This window comes from Aotus nancymaae, unplaced genomic scaffold, assembly GCF_030222135.1.
Source record: "Aotus nancymaae isolate 86718 unplaced genomic scaffold, 86718_ANA_hifiasm-v0.15.2.pri h1tg000089l, whole genome shotgun sequence".
Lineage (NCBI taxonomy): Eukaryota > Metazoa > Chordata > Mammalia > Primates > Aotidae > Aotus > Aotus nancymaae.
The window spans coordinates 7,805,128-7,818,852 of NW_026988504.1; the positions used below are offsets into that span (position 1 = coordinate 7,805,128).

The 13,725-nt window shown below is 53.5% G+C and overlaps 3 protein-coding genes across 7 annotated transcripts in view; 2 read left to right on the plus strand and 1 right to left on the minus strand.

Moving 5' to 3' along the window:
- The first annotated feature begins 552 nt into the window (after nt 1–552).
- MIF4GD (MIF4G domain containing) lies at nt 553–5,875 on the plus strand. 4 transcript variants are annotated; one of them, XM_012453731.3, is made up of 6 exons: nt 553–895; nt 1,547–1,678; nt 3,948–4,057; nt 4,218–4,373; nt 4,488–4,580; nt 5,133–5,875. In XM_012453731.3, the coding sequence occupies exons 2-6, from the start codon at nt 1,597–1,599 to the stop codon at nt 5,358–5,360; spliced, it is 669 nt and encodes a 222-aa protein (XP_012309154.1). In that variant the 5' UTR covers nt 553–895; nt 1,547–1,596; the 3' UTR covers nt 5,361–5,875. The 4 variants fall into 4 exon arrangements, with proteins under 4 accessions (XP_012309154.1, XP_021526574.1, XP_012309153.1 ...); XM_021670899.2 differs by having other exon boundaries at nt 553–640; XM_012453730.3 differs by having other exon boundaries at nt 819–899.
- On the minus strand, nt 5,721–10,548 carry MRPS7 (mitochondrial ribosomal protein S7). Its single transcript, XM_021670898.2, has 5 exons — nt 10,258–10,548; nt 9,221–9,412; nt 9,042–9,105; nt 8,371–8,538; nt 5,721–6,498 (listed from the first exon to the last, which is right to left on the minus strand). The coding sequence occupies exons 1-5, from the start codon at nt 10,338–10,340 to the stop codon at nt 6,277–6,279; spliced, it is 729 nt and encodes a 242-aa protein (XP_021526573.2). The 5' UTR covers nt 10,341–10,548; the 3' UTR covers nt 5,721–6,276.
- Nucleotides 10,549–10,631: 83 nt separating this feature from the next.
- Nucleotides 10,632–13,725, plus strand: part of GGA3 (golgi associated, gamma adaptin ear containing, ARF binding protein 3) — a 28,713-nt gene continuing 25,619 nt past the window's right edge. Inside the window, exon 1 of one of the 2 annotated variants that reach the window (XM_012453726.2) lies at nt 10,632–10,695. In XM_012453726.2, coding sequence (XP_012309149.2) covers nt 10,656–10,695 — 40 coding nt within the window. In that variant the 5' untranslated portion in view covers nt 10,632–10,655. The remainder of the gene's footprint in view (nt 10,696–13,725) is intronic. The other variant, XM_012453727.3, reaches the window with a different exon arrangement.

Genomic DNA, 13,725 nt, shown 5'->3' on the forward strand with positions numbered 1-13,725 from the left:
TTGCCCACGGGGCCCCTTTTTCGGGGCTGCCCCTCTGACCTGAAACTCGCTACGCCCACGTCCTCCTTGGAGCGGGAGGGGGTCGTGGCTGGCCCCGGCCCTGCAGCCTCTGCCTTCTCTACCTGGGTTGAAGGAGCGGGGAACGTGGTGTGACCAGGACAGATACCGTCTCTCCTGCCACCGGGTCCCCACCACACCCTCTGCAGGCTTTTTCCACGCCGCGCGGCCCAGCGGTGTCTCCCGCCCCCTCACCCCCCGTGCACCTGAGCTCGGGGAGGGCCGGGTGCGGGGCCACGCGCAAGATCGAGGAGCTGGCGGGTCCGGCGTGGGCCCGGACAGGGCCGGGGCGCACCGGGTGAGGAGGGGACGGGCCGAGCGAGCGCCACCTGGCTCGGGGTGGCAGCGTCGCAGGGTCCCCCGCGTCTCCGCCGGGGCCCCACGCGGGCGACTCAGCTTCCGGGACGGCCGGTCGGCCAGGGCAGTGCCGCGGGGGCCCGGCAGGTGGCGCGGGCGAGCCGGCCCTTCCCCGGCGCCGCGCGAGGAGATGAGCTCACTGCGGCCCCCGCAGCGCCTGACGCGGGTCGCGCGCTCCCAGCCGACAGGCGGCCCCGGGCACGCGCGCGCGCCGCCGGTCCGGCAGGTGGGTCCAGCTGCCCACGCCGCCTCTCCAGCCTGCGGGGACGCTGGACCTTGGGGTCCGCAGTCCGCCCTGTGCCGCCGGGAGGGGCGTTCCGGGCGCGAGGGGAGCGGCCGAGGGCTGGAGACCCCGAAGGCGCCTCCTATGGCCAGAGGGGAGCCTCCGGTGGGAGCCACCTCTCGAGGGCGCATCATCCTGTCCCCTAACCCCCCGTAAGAGGAAGGATCCAGAATGGAGCTCAGGAATTAGGAGTCTCGAGTGGGTAGGGCCGGGTTGCCGCCACTTTGGGGCCGGTCCGACCAGTCTGTACCGGGGAGAAGCTGGCCGGGCCGGGGAGTTCAGGCTGCGCCTGGCCGAGGCGGCGGACAGAGCGCCGGCGTCCCCATCCGCGCGGGCCGGCCCCACCCGGGGGATGCAGCAGCGGGTGTTTAGACCGAAAGACTCGGCGAAAGCCGGGAAGAGAGGGTTGGAGAGAGGTTTGGAGCCCTGCTGGGGACAGAGCCGCGCCGCTTGGAGTTCCCAGCCTGACCCTCACACGGCATCATGCCGGGCCAGCAGCATCAGGCCGGTTTCTTTAAGCAACTCTAACGTCCGCCCGCACACACCCTGCCCCAGTCCACCCCTGCCTCCTGCTGGGACTAGAGGGTGGGCGCTTTCCTGCTTCAGCTTCTTGCTCGTGTGTAATCCCACAAGCGTGGGGTTTCTAAACAGAGCAGCAGGTGCCTGGCTGATGCCCAGTCCCCGCCAGAAGCCAAGCCTGGTGGGCCCTCAGCCAACCACAACTGTTGCACGCCACGAACTGCACAGGAGCCCCTGTCCCGAGCGCCGTCAGCCCCGCCCAGGGCCTGCAGGACAGAACCCGCCCTGCGCTCCACACCTGAGGCCGTTCCCTTCGCCTCTTCTCCCCAGGTGCTGTCCTTAGTCCCAGCCCAGTCAAGAGCTACCGGGGCTGGCTGGTCATGGGGGAGCCCAGTAGAGAGGAGTATAAAATCCAGTCCTTTGATGCAGAGACCCAGCAGCTGCTGAAGACAGCACTCAAAGGTGAGCACGGGAGCCCCTCCTGAGCTGGGATCAGGAGCCACAGAGAAGGGCCCCTGTGGGCAGCACCCTAGGGCTGAGCCTGGTGATTGCCTCCATCATTCTGTGATGATAGGAGTCGGCAGTGTAATTCTTGAACTGGAAGACAAGCTACATTTTAGGTCATTATTCTGGAGTATGAGTCACAGTCACCTTTCAGACCGTAAAGACTTTTTAAAAAGCTTAGTCATAGGGCCAGGTGCAGTGGCTCATGTCTGTAGTTCCAGCACTCTGGAAGGCCAATGTGGGTGGATTGCTTGAGTCCAGGAGTTCAAGAGCAGTCTGGGAAACATGGGGCAAACCCCATCTCTACAAAAAAAAAAAAAAAAAAATTGAAAAATTAGGCCTGCACAGTGGCACGCACCTGTGTCCCAGCTACTTAAGATGCTGAGGTAGGAGGACTGATTGAGCCTGGGAGGGTGAGGGTGCAGGTTCCATGAGCCTCTCACTGCACTCCAGCCTGGCTAACAGAGCGAGACCCTGTCTCAAATTTAAAAAAGTTTAACCATAAAAAAAGAACACAGCTCCTACCCTTGAAGTGCTTACATTTGAATTGCCTGTTTCTGCATTGTGATAGCCCCCTCTCTTGAATGCACAGCTGTCTGCTTTGAGACAGAAGATGGAGAATATTCCATCTGCCAGAGGAGCTATAGTTATTCCCCTGGCCTGATGCCTTCCTGCTGTAACACGCGGGACAGAAGTTTGTCTTCAACAATTAGCAAGACCCATCATGTGCCAAGCCAAGCCTGTTGGGAGGCCCTGTGTGGCCCTCTCTTGTTGGGGACTTGTGTATGTGTAGTATAAGAACACTTTTTCTTGTGAAATTGCTGTTGGAGACGTGTCCAGGTCAGTATTCCTTCCTCAACCTGGTGCCAGGAAAAGATGCATTTCCTGAAAAACGATATTCTTATTTTGATTGGTCCCTTCCAGCCACGTACCCTCCTCATTTTCTCTGACTGGGCAACCGGAAGACAGACAGCTAAAGCTGTTCATTTGTGAGCTTACTGCCCTCTATATGATTTTTTTTTTTTTTTTTTGAGAAAGTTTCACCCTTGTTGCCCAGGCTGGAGTGCAATGGCACAATCTCAGCTCCCTGCAACCTCTGCCTCCCAAGTTTAAGTGATTCTCCTGCCTCAGCCTCCCAAGTAGCTGGGACACAGGCCCCTGCTACCATGCCTGGCCCATATTGGCCAGGCTGATCTTGAACTCCTGACCGTGTGATCCACCCACCTCAGCCTCCCAAAGTGCTGGGATTACAGGCGTGAGCCACCGTGCCCAGCCAATTTTTTGTATTTTTGTAGAGACGGGGTTTCACCATGTTGGCCAGGCTGGTCTCGACCTCCTGACCTCAAGTGATCCACTCGCCTCAGTCTCCAAAAGTGCTGGGATTACAGATGTGAGCCACCGCTCCCGGCCCTCTGTATGAAATTCCTTTGTTCTTTTCTTTTTTTGAGACAGAGTCTTGCTTTGTCGCCAAGGCTGGAGTGCAATGGTACCATCTCGGCTCACTGCAACCTCTGCCTCCTGGGTTCAAGTGATTCTCCTGCCCCAGCCTCCTGAATAGCTAGGATAACATGAGATGGCAGGTTCAAGCCACCATGCCCAGCTAATTTTTGTAGTTTTAGTAGAGATGGGGTTTCACCATGTCAGCCAGGCTGGTATTGAACTCCTGACCCCAGGTAATGCACCCACCTCGGCCTCCCAAAATTGCTGGAATTACAGGAGTGAGTCATCGCACCTGGCCATGATTTCTAAGTACCATGCGCTAACCGATTGCACCACTGGAGCCACTGTCCTCTGTATGATTTCTGATCTCTTTCGCTTCAAGCATATAAGAGTGCTCTACTGTAAATATCTCAACTTCTTAGAAGTGGGTGGAGGCAAATGTGATAAAGCAGCAGCTTGGCCGGGCGCGGTGGCTCACGCCTGTAATCCCAGCACTTTGGGAGGCCGAGGCGGGTGGATCACGAGGTCAAGAGATCGAGACCATTCTGGTCAACATGGTGAAACCCCGTCTCTACTAAAAATACAAAAAATTAGCTGGGCATGGTGACGCGTGCCTGTAGTCCCAGCTACTCGGGAGGCTGAGGCAGGAGAATTGCCTGAACCCAGGAGGCGGAGGTTGCGGTGAGCCGAGATTGCGCCATTGCATTCCAGGCTAGTTAACAAAACTCCGTCTCAAAAAAAAAAAAAAAGCAGCAACTCTAGACTCCCCTCCTATCTCTACCCCTAGATCCAGGTGCTGTGGACTTGGAGAAAGTAGCCAATGTGATTGTGGACCATTCTCTGCAGGACTGTGTGTTCAGCAAGGAAGCAGGACGCATGTGCTACGCCATCATTCAGGTTGGGGGTTGGGAGAGTAAAGGAAGCTGCTTTGAGGAAGGTGCTTCAGGAGTGGGCAGAAGGCCTGGCCTGCAGGACAGAGACAGGCATAGGATGGGTGGGGTTGCAGGGGCACCACCACTCCCCCCCCGCCCTTCACCTTCCTCTCCCTGGCTCACAGGCAGAGAGTAAACAAGCAGGCCAGAGTGTCTTCCGGCGCGGACTCCTCAACCGACTGCAGCAGGAGTACCAGGCTCGGGAGCAGCTGCGAGCACGCTCCCTGCAGGGCTGGGTCTGCTATGTCACCTTTATCTGCAACATCTTTGACTACCTGAGGGTGAGACCCTGGCAGCCACCCTGGGAGGCAGACATGGCCGTCTCCTGAGGCCCAGGTTGGACTACTCCCCTTGGTCACTAAGCCCGGTGCCCTGGCCCCTCCTCCCCCTCACAGGTGAACAACATGCCCATGATGGCCCTGGTGAACCCCGTCTATGACTGCCTCTTCCGGCTGGCCCAGCCAGACAGTTTGAGCAAGGAGGAGGAGGTGGGTGGCCCCAGTCCCAGCACAGGCACAGAAGGTTGCGGGATGAACAGTCTGGCCCAGCCGAGTGCCAGCCCACTGCTCAGTGAGGCCTTTGAGGACGTCACTTCTGGGGCAGGAGTGTGGGGGTGTTTAAGGCCCGTCAGAGTTACACGACCAGCTGTCAGGTCCAGAATTTATCCAGAACAGAAAGCAGCCAAAACCTACTGGTTCAGCAGCTTCCTTCCCAGTCAGAAAGCCAACCTATGATGGTGGCCATGGCCAGCTGTGGGTACAGATGGCCCTGAAGCCAAACCAGGGTCAGGAAATGTGGGGGAGGCAGGAGAGTGGGATGAAGAAGTGGTTTGGAGACAGGTGTTGAGTGGAGCCTGGCTAGATGAGGGACCTCAGTCAAGTCCCTGAACTCATTTATTTCTCTGTAATACCCACTGGATGAGGAGGAGGGAGCAAGAGAACGAGTGTAAAGGCAAAGCACAGTGCCTGGCACTCGGCATAAGCTGTGTAGAAGCTGGCCCTGCCCTGGTTCACTCGTGTCACTCCCACTGTCCCCTGCAGGTGGACTGTTTGGTGTTGCAGCTGCACCGGGTTGGGGAGCAGCTGGAGAAAATGAACGGGCAGCGCATGGATGAACTCTTTGTGCTGATCCGGGATGGCTTCCTGCTCCCAACCGGCCTCAGCTCCCTGGCCCAGCTGCTGCTGCTGGAGATCATTGAGTTCCGGGCGGCCGGCTGGAAGACGACACCAGCTGCCCACAAGTATTACTACAGCGAAGTCTCCGACTAGGCCTCCAGATCTGGGCTAACTCGCCAGCACCAGCCTTTCTTCTATCCACCTTTGAAGCTGGCAGTGGAGTCTCTGCCCCTCCCAAAGACTTGTACCTTCCAGACTTTGAGCATCTTCCCTTCTAGACTTTCTCATCTCCTGGTGAGATGTTTCCCACTTATGCCGTGGTCCTGCCCTGAGCCCCTTCCCCCACCACCTCCCACCAGGGCCAGGCAGAGAAGGGCAGCTAAGAGCCACTACACTGTGTAACCATTACTGTAACTGCGATCTTGGTGCCTCAGTTTACCCATCTGTAAAACGGGTAAGCATAGCCATTGGTAGGATGCTTTGGGATATCAAGGGGCAGAGGCAGAGCACAGGTCACACCAGAAACTACTTTTTATACATTTTGTACAAGGACACCTCGGGAAACAAGCCTATTTCCTCCAGCGAGTTTCAGTGAATGCTGGCACTGCACCACATGCTATACCAGGTCAGCGTGAGAATTTTCCAATAAATCTTTTCTGATACTAAAACTGCTTCCTTTTATATTCAAAGGTCCACCCCAAGCTGAGGGAAGAGAAGACTGGGAACTGAGTTTCCTGCAGAAAATCCCCAAGTCAATGTGGGATCTTTACAGTGAGGGATCTTTACAAGGCAATGGGGGCAGAGAGAGCAAGTTCTAGCCTCAAAGAAAGGATTCCTGGACAGTAAACGTGCTGCTGCATCTTTCTTCTGAGGCCTGCCCACCCTTACAAAGCAGCTACATCCTTGAACTCCCGACCTGAGGTGATCCGCCCGCCTTGGCCTCCAAAGTGCTTGGATTACAGGCGTGAGCCACCACGCCCGGCCACTACATCCTTAATCACAGGTATTTTTCAGTGTGTGGCGGCTCACACTGTTTCTTGCGGCAGAGGGCCCTGGGCTCCTGGAGCCTCTACCACCAGCGGTAGTGGGCCAGCGCACGGTTGGCCTCAGCCATCTTGTGCATGTCATGCTTCCTCTTGATCACGGGGCCCTGGTTCTGAAAAGCCTCCAGCAGCTCGTGTGACAGCTTCTCCGGCATCAGCGTCCGCCGATGCTTGTTGTCCCGGCACTCAGTGATCATCCACTTCATGGCCAGGAAGCGGCGACGTCGGTCGGGTAGGGATGTAGGGACCTGGGTGAGAGGACATAGGCAAGTTCGTCCAAGAGTCTGCCAGGCTTGGGGCTTACACGTTCCCTGGGGAGAAGGGCCTGTCTTTTCTTCTCTGAGCTTCCCTCACCTTCAGGTGAGCTCAATGTAGCAGACACAAGAGGCATTCATTCAGCAAACACTCATTAAGCACTGGCTTCCCCAGGCATGGTGGCTCACACCTATAATCCCAGCACTTTAGGAGGCTGAGGCAGGAGGATGGCTTGAGCCCAGGAGTTCAAGATCAGCCTGGTCAGGATAACAAGGCCCTGTCTCCATATATATTATAAGGAAAAAAAAAAGCACTGGCCTTTTCCTCTCCTAAATGGTAGTCCTGCCAAGTTGTTATAAGAACCAAATGGGAAAAGCCCCATTAGCTGGGGTGACTTACCCACCTCAGACCATAGGTACCTAAAAACAAGACTCCTTCAGTATCTATGAGAACAGTTAAAGAAGGCCAAGGCAGGTGGATCACCAGAGGCCAGGAGTTCCAGACCAAGCTGGCCAACAAGGCAAAACCCCATCTCTACTAAAAATACAAAAAAACTAGCCAGGCATGGTAGTGGACACCTGTAATCCCAGCTACTGCGCTGGGGAAGTTGGGGGCTGAGGCAGGAGAATCACTTGAACCCGGGAGGTGGAGGCTGCAGAGAGCTGAGAGCTGAGATCATACCACTGCACTCCAGCCTGGACAACAAGAGTGAAACTCCACCTCAAATAAAAAGAAAGAACAAAAAGCAAGACCCTGTAAGAACACTTGAAGAAAAACAAGACTCTGTGTCCAAAAATTATTTGCCAGGCCCTCACTATGTGTCAGCTACCATGCCAGACACTAGAGGGCAGACAATAATGAGGAAGTCCCTATCCCTATGGAGTTTTTGTTTGTTTTCTCCCCAGAGAGTTTTGCTCATGTTGCCCAGGTTGGAGTGCAATGGCACAATCTTGGCTCACTGCAACCTCTGCCTCCCGGGTTCAAGTGATTCTCCTGCCTCAGCCTCCCAAGTAGCTAGGATTACAGGCATGTGCCACAACACCCAGCTAATTTTTTTGTGTTTTTAGTAAAAACGGGGTTTCTCCATGTTGGCCAGGCCAGTCTCGAACACCCCACCTCAGGTGATCCGCCCACCTCAGCCTCCCAAAGTGCTGGGATTACAGGTGTGAGCCACCAGGCCTGTTCCCTATGGAGTTTATATTGAAAAAGAACACAAGAAAACTCACTTATGACAATAAAATATAATGAAATGCTTTGAAAGAGATACCTAGTACCATTCAGCAAACAGTGATGAAGCATCAGTTATGGGTCAAGCACTATGCTAAGCACTGGTATACAAAGAGAGGATATGAATAGTTCCTCATCATGAGAATTTTACAGGTTACGACACACAGAAGGCTTGACAGAGAAAGACCAGGTGGTGGGCTCCCAGATGTCATTCATTTAGAAACTTTTTTGCTCTCTTCCAACTTCTTCCTACTGCCTATAATTTTTATACTGCAGGACTCAGAGGAGTGGATCATGACAGCCTCAACCTTTTTTTTTTGAGACAAAGTCTCACCCTGTCACCCAGGCTGGAGTATAGTGGCACAATCTCAGCTCACTGCAACCTCTGCCTCCCATGTTCAAGCAATTCTGCTTCAGTCTCCTAAGTATCTGGGATTACAGGCATGTGCCACCAAATCCGGCTAATATTTATACTTTTAGTAGAGACAGGGTTTCACCATGTTGGCCAGGCTGGTCTCAAACTCCTGACCTCAAGTGATCTACCCTCCTTGGCCTCCCAAAGTGCTGGGACTACAGGTGTGCACCACTGCAGCTGGCCTGTAGGTAGTCCTGCTTTCTTGCCCTGTCCGTTCATTTACCTGATATACACGGCCTCCTCTGAGGATGGGTACCAGCCCAATCATAGGTTCACAGTTTTTCAGTGCTTGGTGGAAGATGGTGTAGGGGTTCCGTTCAATGGTTGCCTGTTCCTCTGCAGAAGCGGCATGGTACTTCTCAAACTGCTTCCTTTTCACAGCTTCCAGAGTCTGCAAAGGAATACAGTGGAAGAGGCTGCCCCAGGCTCCCTAAAGGGTTTACCTAGCCAAGCTAGTACCTTGCCCTTTACTCCCATCCTCTGGTTCTGCTATGGCAAAGCAGCTCCTCTCACAACACATCCAAAATGAAGTTTTTAAGTGCCTCTCCCTTTGCTAGACTAGGACAAAAAGAGTGGATTGAGATTTGTGGCATGGGAGGTGGGGTGGGAAATGGCAGTTGTTCTATTTTTTCCTTTTTTTTTATTTTTTTAAACTGTGTGTCTCAGGGATTCCTTTCTAGTTAAAAAAAAAAAAAAAAATCGTGTTTTATTTCCGAAACACCAAGGAATGGCAGTTGTTGACTCCTACAGGCCTTCGTTAAGCCCCTACACATGCAGGGAAGTTAATCTTAATAATAGGTATATGAATCCATTTGCTCTTAAGCTACATTGAAGTACCAAGTACAAGGCTATGGGGAGAACGGAAAGATGACTGAGGAGGGAGGTGCTGTTTACCTGAGTCATGAGGGATCTGGCCAGTATTTTGTTTCCTCCTTTCATCATCATGTTGGTGAATTTACTTCAAAGAGAAAAGCAACATGTTTAGCTCTCCAAGGCTGTATCACGGAATCCTCACCAGAGGCCCTCCCTGGGATAGTCCCAGTCCATGGAACAAGTGTTTGTTTCCATCTAACCTGACGACTGGGTCTTCAAACACAGAACTTGTTTTCGCTGCTGGAGCAGCTTTGATGAGCTGAGTCTTCTTGAGCTCCCAATCATACTTCTCCTCCTCAGTTAGCTTCTCCACAGGCTTGCGATAATGTTCCTTGTCAATTAGGGGATCCTTGAATTCAGCACTATAGCGGCTCCACCTCACCTGAGTTAGCCTGGGAGAGGGAAGAGGAGGAGGCAAGCAAAAGCTGACTCCGAAAGCGAGTAGGTTTGACTTAACAATAGGCATGATAGGCCGGGCGCGGTGGCCCACGCCTGTAATCCCAGCACTTTGGGAGGCCGAGGCGGGTGGATCACGAGGTCAAGGGATCGAGACCATCCTGGTCAACATGGTGAAACCCTGTCTCTACTAAAAATACAAAAAAATTAGCTGGGCATGGTGGTGCGCGCCTGTAATCCCAGCTACTCGGGAGGCTGAGGCAGGAGAATTGCTTGAACCCAGGAGGCGGAGGTTGCGGTGAGCCGAGATCGCGCCATTGCACTCCAGTCTGGGTAACAACAGCGAAACTCCGCCTCAAAAAAAAAAAAGGCATGATTGCCAACGCGCCGACGAGGGACAGCGGCACGGAGACGGCGAGCTAAATCTGAGCCACAACAATTTAGGCCCTTGTCCCAAGAAGTAGGAGGACATTCCTCAAGCAGGCGGGTAAAGTGTCCTCCTGGTCAAGTGCTAACGGCAAGGATGGGCTCCGCGCCTACACACCTCCTCCAACCCCTCCCAATTCATAGGTGGTCCCAGCTCTGAGCTCTTTAGCTGAACCGCACTTTCAGCTCTGCGTTAGAACCCTAGATCAGCCAGACCCCTTAGGCGAGAGGTAGTAGTCACTAAGCCTTCGGATTAGCCCAAAGTCACGTAGCTAGTTTAGAAGCTTGAATCCAGATACTCCGGCCCCCAGGGCAATGCTCTCTCCAGGGCCCCACGTGGCCTGCTTGTGGTCCCCCTCCTTCCACGGAGATCCCTACGTGTAGAACCACGCGGCGCCCCCCGCTGCCCTCTCACCCTGGATGCTGCAAGACAGCCCGCCGCACGACCAGCGCCAGGCCCGACGAACCTCGGGAAACCTTCACTGCGGGGGCAGCCATCTTGGCTGGCTACGAGGACCCCACAAAGACTGCCCTCGGCGCGCCTAAGCAAGTGACGGGAAACGTGTGGAAAAAAAACTCCTCGGGGTCCTAAGTCTGCGTTTCACTCCACTGATCTGGACGTTAGAGTTCCTCACTACAGGGTCCAAAGGGAAGAGCCAAAAGGAAACGCCCTTCCAATATCCGTCGCAGTCTGGCGCGGCACTCGGTGACGGCACTTGCTTCCCTCAGGCCCCCATGCAGGCCCCACCCGCCTCAGCGGATGCAGACTCTCGCGAGTTTTGAGGCCGCGGGGCCGACCCGGGCGGCTGCAATATGGCGGAGACGGAAGGGGAGAGCTTGGAGTCCTGGCTGAGTGAGTAGTCGCGGCCGCTTCTGCCTGCCCTCGAGCCGCTGGGCTGCCCATTTCTTCGCCCCACGTCCCCTCCCCGGGCTCCACGGCGTTGCTTCTTCGCAGCCCACGCCCGGGCTCGCCCTCGCCGCGAGCAGCCCGCGATCACGCCCCTTCCCGAGCAGGGCGCCCGGCCCCCGCTTCCTTCGCCGCGGCGCGTCTTAATGCTATCGCGCGCGGCGGCGTGAACTCGGGGTCCCATAGGGCCCCGCAGGCTCGGAAAAGGCGACAACCCAGATCTTCCGGCTGACATGTATCGACTATTCGGGGAGATTGTGGTGGGGCGGCCGCCCGGCGGTGACTCTGGGACCCCAGCGCCCCAATCCCTGACTAAGGGAAAAACTTCGGATTGGGGCTGAATTTCCGGGAGTGGTGGGTGCTGCCGACTGCGTTCACTCGCCTGGCAGCTTCAGAATTGTGACCATGTGTTCGAGAAGTGACGGCTTCGCTCAGGCAGAATGCTTGAAGTGAGAATTATTTTCCAAAGAGAGCGACGATAGAGAACAGAGAGCTCTACCTTTTTCTTCCAGTGACCAAAGCAGCATGGTGAAATCGGTATCGGGGACCGCCCCCCCCCCACATACATACACCCCTCTTGAACATCCTAACGAGTCACTGTTGACAGTCTATTCTAAGTAAGGCTGAGAAGCACAGTCTGAAGCTGTAGTTATAGAGGCATATTGCTGTCATTCCACTCTGAATTACAGTGCTACGAAGGAAATGTGTGTTAACCTGGTTAGCAGGTAGTACTCTGCCTGAAGGTTAATAAATAGGCTAAACCTGGAAGCCTCTTTTAAGTAGAGGGGAAATTGGACTGGTGATGGGACAGGTGAGATACCTAGTACTGCTTTGTTCTGAGGTCTCTTATTTAGTACTGCTTCCAGGGTATTCGATGTGATGGCTATTTCCTCAAATTGTCTGATTTTTCTTATTAAGAAACCCCCTTCAGGAGGTTGAGTTTCAGTTTAAAAGGGAGCGTTTCCCAAAAGAGAAACTATATTTGCAAAATCTGCAGTTGCAGGCAGGCCATAAAGGCTTCTTTATATATGGAACTGTTCTCCAAGGAGCTCAGAGTTCTCTACAGATATTCATTAAATTCGTTTACCGAGTATCCTAGCAGAGCAGGTACTACTGCCATAATTTCACAAAAAGAGGACATCCTGATTCCAATCAAACCACTTGCCCAGAAATGCCTCACTTGCTATAACCAAGGTCGAATTAGTTTGCTTTGAAGATATTAATATGGATATTGAATAACTTAAATGACCTCAGCTGAGTTTAATAGGCTACATTTAGAGTTACATTTTGTTTGTTATTTGTTTTTGAGACAATCTCACTCTGTTGTCTAGGCTGCAGTGCAGGGGCACGATTATAGCTCACTGTAGCCTTGAACCCCTGTGCTCAAGTGAGTCTCCTGCCTCAGCCTCCTGAGTAGCTGGAACTATAGGCACATAGTACCATGCTTGGCTAATTATTTTGATTTTTAGTAGAGATGAGGTCTTGGAAATTAAGACCAAATTTTACAAAGAGATGAGGTCTTGCCATGTGGCCTAGGCTGGTCTCGAACTCCTGAGTTCTAGCGATCCTCCCACCTTGACCTTCCAAAGTGCTGGGATTACACGCATGAGCCGCATGAGCCACATGAGCCACTGCGCCCAGCCTAGAGTCACGTTATGAAATGAGAGGGACATGCTTGTTTTTGAGGGAGAGTGGAGAAGGTGCGGGGGGGGGGGGGGGCGGGGGAGCGTCACGTGATAACTGTAGAGCCACAAGCTTCACAGTTGTTGTGGCTTAATGATGTGAACTGTACCAGTTGAACGAACCAGCATTTGGGGTTCAGCATCATCTCAGGGTCCTCGTCACCCCATGTTTGCCTGAATTGTTGCAGAGGCCTCTGCTTGGCCCAGGGTCTCAGGTCTCTCCTGTCCTCACTTCTCCTCAGCCCATTCTGCTCCCAGAAGTGTACTTCTGTTGAATCAAGTCATTCCACTGTTGCCGTGGTTGTTCCAGGCGTTTTTGTGGCTTCCACATACATTTTTGTGTTCTGCTCAGTCTGATGTTCTTGGCTCACCAGTACACTTTGCTGTCCTTACCTGGAAGCCCTACTTCCTTTTCCTGAACTAAATGCTTGAAAACTCATCTCAGATTCTCTTTCCTCACAAACCATCTCTTGATGACTTCAGTCTTCTCTCAGGTCCCACCATGATCAATTAATCAGTGTTCATGAGTACCTGCTGTGTGAGGCATTAAAGCAATTAGAAAGTTCAAGAAGATTTTGCCTTTAGTTGGATGGAGGTGATGCTGGAGTAGATAAAGAACTCTTGCCGGGCGCGGTGGCTCACGCCTGTAATCCCAGCACTTTCGGAGGCCGAGGCGGGTGGATCACGAGGTCAAGAGATCGAGACCATCCTGGTCAACATGGTGAAACCCCGTCTCTACTAAAAATACAAAAACTTAGCTGGGCATGGTGGCACGTGCCTGTAATCTCAGCTACTCAGGAGGCTGAGGCAGGAGAATTGCCTGAACCCAGGAGGCGGAGGTTGCGGTGAGCCGAGATCACACCATTGCACTCCAGCCTGGGTAACGAGAGCAAAACTCCGTCTCAGAAAAAAAAAAAGAACTCTTAAAAGATAAAGCTACAAGGCAGTGCTAAAATGCAGACATTCTCTTTAAGGAACTGGGGATGGGGGAAGAGATGATTCAGTGAGGATACTGCATTTGAGCCAGCCATTAAAGAATGGGAAAAATTGGCTAAAAAAAATTAGGTGGTGATGTGGAGAGAGCAAACCTGCTTGGGGCACACAGTAACAGGTGTTTGGGAATGAGGGAAGATAAGGCTGGGAAATTAAGACCAAATTCTACAAGGTTTCCAATTTCCAGCCCATTAAGTTTATTTTATTTATTTATTAATCTTTTTGAAACGGAGTCTCACTCTGTCGCCCAGGCTGGAGTGCAGTGGCACAATATCGGCTCACTGCAACCTCGTTGCTTGGG